Genomic DNA, 10,552 nt, shown 5'->3' with positions numbered 1-10,552 from the left:
ATGCTCCAATCATCTTGAAAAATATTCCACATTATTTGCCTGATCATAAAAATTCCAAAAAGGTATAGTTTGGACTATCTGTGATTGAATTCTATGGAGTTACGGGATAAAAACAGCAAGAATGGTGACAAAGGTCAGTGTCATTTTGTACAGTGGTCAAAAGTTAAAGTTGCTCCAATTTTGGTAAAAAGTGATGCAAATTATTGGTTGAGCTAATAGGATTAGTAAATGGAATAGTGCTGAATGCTTGGTCTCCGAAGTAAAGGTCAAACAAGGTCTGCCTCTATTGGATTCTATGACATGTGACATACTATGTTACCCCATAACGTGATAAGTAAGGATGATATATGGTCCAAACTATTCCTTTTTAAAACCGTGTTAACTCAACTAGTAATTTGCATCACTTTTTACCAAAATTGGAGCAACTTTAACTTTTGACCCCTGTACAAAATGAAACTGCCCTTTGTCACCATTCTTGCTGTTTTTATCCCGTAACTCCATAGAATTCAGTCACAGATAGTCCAAACTATACCTTTTTGGAATCTTTAAGATCAGGAAATAATGTAGAATATGTTTCAATATGATTGGAGGATCTTTTAATTTTGACGTCTGTGTAATTCTTCAACTGACCCCTACCTGACCACCGATTGAAAATTCAAGTGGCCAATCGTTTTTTTCAAAAGAGGATTGTCTGAGGAGTATTTCTGCTGAATTTGATGCTTTTATCACCATTTGCAGGATTCCAATATTCTCTTTATCCACTGTACTAGATGTGATTGTGATATGCTACAAGATAGATAGATAGATAGATAGATAGATAGATAGATAGATAGATAGATAGATAGATAGATAGATAGATACGAATTTGACAAAGTAATTATTAGATTTGCTCAATTTTCAAGTGAGAATTCTGGACAGGCAAGATGAGCTGTCTTATCAGTAAAATAAAATAGAATACTAAAAAACCGTTCGCTATCCAATCATTAGGGGGGAGCTGCTGTATAGTGGTTTAAAAATTATGTAGTTACAAATTAGCTTTAAATAAATTGTTATATTTACAGCACTTCAAGTTGATGTAGCGCGCCCTCCAGTGTTTTGAAAGCAGCATTACAAATGAGTGGAGCATACCATTGTGATATCGTGGGGACAATCTATTAATGCAATCACCGTGACCAATCAAGCAAAGTTAACTTTGATTATGATGTGGATTTTAATCTTTTAATTTACGTCTCATTACATACTCCAATTAAATCAATAACTGTAGCTGTTTTGGGCGATATTAAGATAAGGGTCGAGTAACCTCGCCCGTTGGGTGTCATGGTAGCGGCTCTCAGGAAGTGTTTTCTTTCTTTAGCTACTACTTTCTGTAACCATGAGGTAAGATGATTAGCTGCGTTTTAAAGTTGTTTTTAATTCTCAAAAAATGTTAGGTTGCTGTGTCGTTAACTTTAATGTAAAGATGACTCGAGAGATACGGGCTCCTTTATAGTTTGAATAAAAGTTATTGTACTTGTTTTATCCGTAGAAATGAGAGCGTTGGCTAATGTTAACTTTTTTGGTGTTAGATCAGCGTCAGCTAACATGTCACGACATGTCAAAGGGTTTACAGCTTTGTACAGCGATTATTAACTGGTTATAACTGACTCTTTGTATTTCACAATAAATTAACTTTAACTTAAGTTTAGCAGAGTGCAAACTAATGTTAAGTACTTATTTACAGCAAGGCACATAAGTTAAGGTTATCTTCTGTTTCTTTGTCAATTTTGAGTATTTGGTGTTTAGTAGTTACCCATAATGCAGTACGGTGCGACACTAAGGAACGTGTTCCATGAAGTGTATGAACCAGGACAAAGTTGGAATTTTATTTTTTAAACTGCCTAATATGACCACCATTTATGAAAGCTGTCAGAATGAGGCTCAGCAGCTGTAACAGCTGCCTAGTAATTTTGCAAGTAAATTTTTCTTATAGTTTAGGGTTAGAATTGGAATAAAGCTTCAGTCACATGAGCTGCAAGCAAGAGGCGAAGTGACAACTTCATTCATTTTCAATCAGAGTGGTTGTTTTGCAGTGGCAAGATACAGAAGTCACTCTGCCATGGGCTAGGCAGGGCCGAAATAGACCTGAAGTCTATTTTATGCAAATACTGAGTGACACGACACGGCCATAGCCAGTCAGAGTGAATGGGAATACTAACCTCAAGTGGCTGTGAGCTCAAACTAAATAATCCAACATGGCGGAAAACACTCCGAAACAGCTGTATTTCTGTATAAATCTAAGATGTTTCTCATATGTTTTATAAAAGTTAGTGAGAAATAAACACTTCCAAATCTAAAAACAGTTCTTCTAACCAGACGACACCTCTGAAGTGAGTTTTTGTGGAGTTGCACAATTCTGATATGGGTCATTGCCCATCTGAGAACAGTTCAGATGTGCAAAATGCATGGAAGATATGCACACAAAATAGAGTGAAGCGTTTCACTTTGTGTTTCTCTGCAAGACATGAATTTATGTTGTCAACGCTGTTATTACAAGATCTTTCAGAATAACCATCCTAAGATCGCCAAGGCTTCGGGAGCTATTAGCAAGGAAAACTGCAGCTGTCAATATCTTTTATTTCATGCATTTTTTCACCTTAAATAGTCAGGGACAGGCAAAACAATTCAAAGTAAAAACACATCTTCAGCAATTTCATGCACATTCACCTTGGCGTGCAACATGTATAATGATGGGTAACTGTAGAAACTAAATGGGTGACATGCAGTTTGAGAATATGGACACTTTCGGAATTGGGCTTGGACCAAGTTGGAATTCTGCTGCTCAGAACTTCCAGAAGTGTACAATGCTGATGCACGGATTTGTAAATGTTCTCTAAATTTTCAGATTTTTTTTTTCTGTTTCATAGAAATTTTTCTGTTAATTTAACCCATTTCAGAAATTCATACACAAGAAGGGAGGTAGCTGAGACATCAGCATAGTGCTTGGAGTGCACTTCTGAAAATACCACTCAGTTTCATGAGTACAGAATATTCCAAGTTTGTCCTCATTGTCGCTGGGAAAGTGGATAAACCTGGAGGATTTTGTGTTCCCAAAACTGACATCCATTTCCAGTGCCCTGTATGCTTCTGAATTTGAAACAAGGCTCTATAGTGATGTCTCAGCTGTTTGGTATCACTATTATGAAGAAGCTAAAGCTGTCAAACTCCCTTTTTTTTTTTTTTTTGGATGTGCTCAACTGAATGCTTCTGCACTTCTCAGTTATGGCCACCCTATTCCATGAGATAACAGCAACAGTGCTGATATGTTAGTGTCATGTCACACCTAATAACCAGTTTTACTGTATTTGTAGTGCTTTTCCTTTTCCGTGTCATTCTGTGGGTGTGACTCATGGTGTTGAATCCAACTGTCATTTGAATATCGGATGTCATTCTGGAACACAGTTTTAAGTCACTCAAGAAGAAACACGCACCAAATTAGAGGAAACAAGTGCCGTAATTCACATCACTTATAAAAACATTTGTAGTGTAGCTAACCAGAGTCAGTTAAATTTGTACAACCCACCTGTGTTTTAGTAAATGTGGTGACACACAACTACACCCAATAATTTATTTTTTTAAGGTTTGAAGAGAATTTTAAAGGCTTTCCTAAATGTAACACATGCTTTATGTTGTCAGAAAAAAGTCGAGGTGAAACAGTCTAATATCTCTAGTGATGATCTTCTAACGTGGCTCATTTGTTGAGTTTCACCATTTCTGCACATCATCTCTTGCCATAATGAATAAATAAGACTTTATGTCAAAGTGCCCCTGAAAGTTTTACAGCACACATGTGAGCACATTCCACCACGCTATATGGGCAGTTGACTTTGTGTTGTGTTTTGCTTTCTTTGAACCATTGGGTGATTTATTCCTTGTCTCATCCAGGGTGTGGAAGATGCTGTGCACATTGTTTAGCTAACTCCACATTTAGCTCTGAATGGGCACGCTAAATGACAGTGTTTGCTTGCTGATTTTGTTACGACTCTGCATTTCCTAGTCAAATAAGTAAAAGCCAAAGGGTTTCTGTACTTGGGATTTTAACCTCTTAAACCCTAGAGTCCCCAAATTTGGGGACTTGCCCTGTTTTGGAACATTTGAACACTCATAACTAACCAATGATGACACCTACATACACTTATTATACATCAAAATGTCAAGCGAAGTCTCCTCTACAAAAGTATCCACCTTAGTCACATATCAACTAACCACAGCTGAAACGCAAAGCAAATAAAGACATAAATTGGAATTCATTTTTTGGGGAAAAAACCTCATGTACTCCTACCAAATATTATTTACTTTCAATTTTTTTGCATCCACAACATCCCCTAGGACCTGTCTTTTAGCTGATCCAAACTTTTGCATTTTTGACCTTGTACAAGATGAGAAATAAATCATAATGTATGGGTATGTAATTTTGGTGAAATAGGCTCTAGGGATTAAGGGGTTAAACCTGGCATCGTAATGACAAGGCATTTGGCTGTCTTTTCGAAATGGAGATGAGGTCCTCATGCTGTACTCAGATTGGGTTGACAACAAATGCATTACACCCTCTTCTGGATCAAAGCAGTAACAATTTTCCTATGTCATCCAAGAAAATGCTAAAATGAAGCAACTGGACATTTCTCCATGTAATGTGGATTTGCGTCAGGAAGGGCATCCGGTGTAAAACCTGTGCCAATTCAACATGCAGATCCACTTTGGATTTGCTGTGGCGACCCCGAGTGCAAACAAGGGAGCAGCCGAAGGGACTTACTTACTATTGATTGTGGAATTTAAAAATTGATGATAGGGGAGGTGATGGTCTAGTGGTTAGGCGTTGGCCTCGAGACCAGAGGATCCTTGGTTCAAATCCCAGCCTGACCGGAAAATCACTAAGGGCCCTTGGGCCAGGTCCTTAATCCCCTAGTTGCTCCCGGTGTGTAGTAGGTGCCTTGCATGGCATCAGCCTTACATTGACGTGAATGTGAGGCTTTGATGTGTAAAGCGCTTTGAGCATCTGATGCAGATGGAAAAGTGCTATATAAAAGCAGTTTATTTACCATTTATTATATTGTGAAACCAGATTTAATGATACTGAAGAGAATATTTTTCTCCCACCACTAATACCTTCTGGTTTTTTATTTATCCAGCATGCTCAGGCTCCAGAAGCGCCTTGCGTCCAGTGTGTTGCGCTGTGGCAAAAAGAAGGTGTGGCTGGACCCCAACGAGACAAATGAGATCGCCAATGCAAACTCTCGTGAGTCGTTTTCTTTCCATTGCCATGTTGTCTTGACTCGTTGTGGTCTGCGCACTGTAAAATCAACTTGCCACAGTCAGGTGTGTCCTCTACCTTTATATCATTGTGTTTGTGCCACAGGTCAGCAGATCCGAAAACTGGTAAAAGATGGATTGATAATCAGAAAACCTGTGACGGTCCACTCTCGTGCCCGCTGCCGCAAGAACACACTAGCACGTCGCAAAGGACGCCACATGGGTATTGGTGAGTAAAAGCCACTGGGTCACAGTTATTAACTGAGTGTGGCCTTTTGTATATTACTTGACGTATTCTCTACTTGTTACATAGGAAAGAGAAAGGGTACAGCCAACGCTCGTATGCCGGAGAAGCTCTCGTGGATGCGGCGCATGAGAATCCTGCGCCGTCTTCTTCGTCGCTACAGGGACTCCAAGAAAATTGACAGGCACATGTAAGCTTGAACTTTAGCGCTTTTTGCAGAACAAGCTGTTTTAGTTTTTAATGAATATTTTAGAAGAAGAGCATATTTGCATTGAGATACCGTGAGTTTGTTTTTTTGTTTTGTCTCCAGGTACCACAGCCTGTACCTAAAGGCCAAAGGTAATGTCTTCAAAAACAAAAGAATCTTGATGGAGCACATTCACAAACTGAAGGCAGATAAGGCTCGTAAGAAGCTCCTGGCGTAAGTTCCCGGCGTCATAATTTCAGCATGTTTTACTTTTGATTTCAGTCTTAATTATTTCCAGATGTGCTATCAGTTACTATAGTAGAGGACCTAGCTGAGACTTGTATGCACATCATTTAGGAGGGGATTACTGAACTGTTCTACACGAAGACCCCAATGAACAACTTGTGATATGTGATATGTGCCATAATCTCTATCCAGGACAAACAGCCCAAAAATGACCACGCCCTTTTAAAAAATGACAACGCCCCTTTTCGTCCTGTGTGTTACTTCAAATACAGCTGTATTTTCTAAACTGCAGCAGCTATAGATTTTCTAAGATATTCAAAATGTTCAGAATGACAAGTACAACCCCTGGCAAAAATTATGGAATCACCGGCCTCGGAGGATGTTCATTCAGTTGTTTAATTTTGTAGAAAAAAAGCAGATCACAGACATGACACAAAACTAAAGTCATTTCAAATGGCAATAATTTTTTCCTCAGAATTGAGTGATTCCATATTTTTTTCCTCTGCTTGGTCTAAAAAAGTAACTGTTACTGACTGCCACAATCTTTTTTTCTTGATTTCTTATAGTGTTTCTTAAAGCCAGAAAGTTGCCATTTGAAATGACTTTAGTTTTGTGTCATGTCTGTGATCTGCTTTTTTTCTACAAAATTAAACAACTGAATGAACATCCTCTGAGGCCGGTGATTCCATAATTTTTGCCAGGGGTTGTACATGTTTGGGAGGGTCATAGAAAAGTATAAAATTTCTATTTTGATATTTTAAGTGAGAATGGCTCAAATAAGTGGGTCAACTTATTACCGAACATTTGCCAAATAGAATGAAATTTTGTTTTCAGTCATACTGTTATCAATGGAATATTGATTTAAAGTGGAAAATACAAAACAAAACTTGTTTCTTTAGCAGACAGCAGTATCTAGAGATCTTAAATGTTTTAAAGAAGGCACTTTGCGCCACAGTTGTGCCATCAGATCACTTAGCGGAGTGGAGCCTTATCCCCCCACCCCTCCAAACTGGTTCTCTGTCTTGGCGCAACAACTCAAAAAAGTCACAGTGCCTCATTAACATCTAATTTACCACAGATTCCATCCAATCCTGGCTGCACGCATTGAAAAGGAAAATTTAAATTATTCAGTTCACCGTGTGGAGCAGAGACACCGTGCGTTTGTGCTGGATGACGTGTGCGTTAATATTTACGTGTAACACTTCAGGGGAAAAAAGCATTTACGGTATGTACCTAATTAAAAGTTAAATCTTTCTAACATCTTTCTGTGTAAATATCTCATGTTACAACGTGGAGACCCACGGCTTATAGACAAGTGCAGCTTATTTATGTACAATTTCTTTTTCTTTTTAAAATTGGTGGGTGCGGCTAATATTCAGGTGCGCACTATAGTCCAGAAATTATGGTATGCACTCTCTTGAATACCTATCTAGGTTCTGGTTAAATTCACCTTAATACTTTTGTCTCATCTCTGTCTCTCTTTTCCTAACCAGTGACCAGGCTGAAGCTCGTCGTACAAAAACAAGGGAGGCACGCAAGCGCAGAGAAGAGCGACTCCTTGCCAAGAAAGAAGCCTTAATCAAGAGCTTGGCAAAGGAGGAAGAAACTGCAAAGAAGTGAATCTGAAATCGTATCTTTAGGTTTCTGTTTTATGACACATAAAGTCTGATAAAAGAGCCAACATGATGTATTTGTATTTAATTCATGCTGTGTGTGACATAGGAGGGAGTCATTTTTTTTCTTTGGTGATGGGTGATTGTGCATTGTACAAAGAAGCTGGAGTACTCATCTTGTCAGAGACAAGCGTTTCTGATATCAGATATGTTTTAGGTTGTTGATCTAAGGATTTCCAACAGGGGGCAGCAGAGAACTGGCATCAACGTCATTTCCTCACCAAGGCTGACATACCTCAGAAATATTCAGTGTTGGAGGTCTTGAGACCAACCGCAGTCTCAAAGACAAAGCAGAAACCGCTCGTTTTTACTCATTTTTGCACCGTTTACTTCCCACCAGCAGCTGAGGCTTGAAATCACGCACAGGCCAATGGAAATGGGGACCGTGGCAACTACGATAGACTTTCTGTAAGCCTCAGCCTCCAGTTGTGACTCGTTTTTGGCCTTGGCCTAATGGGAAAGAGTTCATTGTATCTGGGCTATCTCCCATTATGCCCCAAAAGAAGAAAAATTATTTTTTTGTGATTGCAACATGGACTTGTTTTTAATTCAAAGGGTTTAACACACACATATATGTATACACATACACCTAAAAAATATAATGGCTAATGACTTGCACTTGAACTTAATAGAGACTTTATTTTTACCAAGCAAACACTTGGTAAAGCACCGACTCATCTTTGGAAATATTTACCTATAGCACCATCTTTTGGTGGTTATATTGAACTACAAATTCTTTCAAGATTGAAATTCGAGCTGCCATATGGACAAGACTACTTCAGATGTGGTGCAGAAAGAATTTAAAAATCAGGGTTTTAATTTGTTACAGGCCAAATAGAGTTAATTTATGTTTGAACATGTCCACTGTGGAGGCCTGTGGACTTCACGGCGGCTGTCAGCCATAAAAGGTTTCATAGTTTTAATTTTCCAGAATTCAGTACAGCACAGGCTATGGGATTAGATTTGTGTCCATTGTAATAGGGTTGAGGGTTTTTGTTTTCTTTTGTGCTGGCATGATCTAGTACTGAGTATCTGACAATACAGAGTACAGTCCCAATACATATAAAATATTTTCAATTTGAAGTTTTAATAGTTTAACAAACAAGCAGTGCCTGCCAGGCCTAGGTTTTGTAAGTGAAAGAAACAAGCTCATTTTAAGATGTTTCACCAATCACATTGACTCCTATTTTCCATCATCCACCTTGCATCCCCCAATTGTCCAACTGGTGGCAGATTGATCTGCTGCAAAAGTTCAGTAATATCTATTTCACCCCATTACATGTTTTTATTTGATGAGTTACAAGAGGATAGCATTTTAGAAATACCTTTTATTGTGACCACAGGTGCACGCGCAATAATGTTGAATCAGCATCTTGATATGCCATGCCTGTCAGGTGGATGAATTATCTTGGCAAAGGTGAAGTGTTCACAAAGGAGAAATAGGCCTTTTGTGTGAACTGAAGTCTTAGCTCTTTTACTTTAATGCATCAAAAAAAAAAGGGAATTTAAGAACATGATATTTTTGTTGAGTATACACTGAAATGGCTGATGATGCGATTATTATGGTTACAATTTTTATTTTCTGTGAATATTGTTAAAAAATAATTCTTTGAAAACCTGACATAAATCTAACTAGCGCATTGCCCATGGGGATCCACGGGCTCTAGATTGGGCCATGTTTATAAAATAGATATCTGACATTTTTCAATTCAATTTTAATTCAGTTCAATTTATTTCATTTATATAGTGCCAAATCACAACAAAATTGCCTCAAGGCGCTTCACACAAGTAAGTTCTAACCTTACCAACCCCCTCAAGGGTGGTAATAAATTATGCAAAGTTTCTATAATGGGTTGGAATGGTGTGTGACTCCAGAAAGTTTTTAGAGACTTAGACCTTAACTGTTTTTGGAAGCACTCTATCCTTTTATTCTTGTTATTTACAAAAACTTTTATGTTAATTTACCGTCTTAAAGTATTTCTAAATTGTTCAGGTTCTTGTTATCATGTACACACTATTATTATCATTATTATTATCATCAGTATTATAATTCTGTTATTCTATTTTGTCATTTGATTTTTAAATGGACCACAATGGAAATAAGTGTTTTCACTTTCTTGTATCATCCATGTCTTTTTAACGTATTTAGAATTATATTACGTACTTGAACTTAATAAAATCATGCACGCGCTTTTAATATAAAGGAACATGAGCAAAACCTACATTCATAATTACATAAATACATAAAATAAATAATCACAGAACAAAGGAACAGAGAGTGACACTTTGTTCTGTGAGCTGATCTCAAAGGTGAGTGTAGCCGTGCCAATAGCAGCTGTTGGGATCTGTGGACTCTCAAGTCACAGCTGGGAAACACATATCGTGTTATGTAGGATATGACCTTACAACACTCCACCGTGAGGCGCATGCATAGGCATGCTGTCCTCATGTGGAAATACATAAAAACAGCGCCTTTGCAAAGCAGCGGCGACTGCATCAGCACGCACATCAGGCAGGCTGCCCCATGTGGAAAGCTCCATGTGATCATGTGAACACTCAGCTGGCAATCAGACTGTCATGTCCACCACATGAGTTATGGGCCACATGTCCTTCGGCGCGATGCTGGCTAATGTGTCGACGATATGAGCGCACAGCTTCATTCATGTCAGTCCATAAGCTTGTTTCTATGCATGACCATGTACACAGCGGAACAGGAAGATGATACTTGTATTGTCCGCTATTCATAACAGGAATGAATTATTAGAAATTGCAATTTTTTTTTATTTATTTTTTTACAGACAGCAGATTCATGACCAGTAATGATTGTGTTACATTTAAACAGTAGATTAATTTTTCCTATAATCTGAATCTGTGGTTCGCATTATTTTGGGCTTCCATATTTTCGTTGATTTCTGT

At 38.2% G+C, this 10,552-nt stretch overlaps 1 protein-coding gene across 1 annotated transcript; it reads left to right on the top strand.

Annotated features, from left to right (window-relative positions):
* Positions 1-1,328: 1,328 nt before the first annotated feature.
* On the top strand, positions 1,329-7,644 carry LOC117531013 (60S ribosomal protein L19-like). The gene is made up of 6 exons (XM_034194007.1): positions 1,329-1,377; positions 5,166-5,272; positions 5,393-5,515; positions 5,600-5,720; positions 5,841-5,951; positions 7,457-7,644. Exons 1-6 carry the CDS (start codon positions 1,373-1,375, stop codon positions 7,581-7,583), a joined length of 594 nt encoding a protein of 197 aa, XP_034049898.1. The 5' UTR covers positions 1,329-1,372; the 3' UTR covers positions 7,584-7,644.
* The last annotated feature ends 2,908 nt before the right edge of the window (positions 7,645-10,552 follow it).

Source organism: Thalassophryne amazonica, chromosome 18 (genome assembly GCF_902500255.1).
Source record: "Thalassophryne amazonica chromosome 18, fThaAma1.1, whole genome shotgun sequence".
Lineage (NCBI taxonomy): Eukaryota > Metazoa > Chordata > Actinopteri > Batrachoidiformes > Batrachoididae > Thalassophryne > Thalassophryne amazonica.
This window is presented reverse-complemented; position numbering and strand designations above follow the sequence as displayed.

What these genes read in the sequence shown, in the direction of transcription:
- LOC117531013 (XM_034194007.1), top strand. An exon ending in AGGACGCCACATGGGTATTG is followed by an intron (nt 5,516 to 5,599) that starts GTGAGTAAAAGC and finishes CTTGTTACATAG; the next exon opens with GAAAGAGAAAGGGTACAGCC. An exon ending in GCTCGTAAGAAGCTCCTGGC is followed by an intron (nt 5,952 to 7,456) that starts GTAAGTTCCCGG and finishes TTTCCTAACCAG; the next exon opens with TGACCAGGCTGAAGCTCGTC.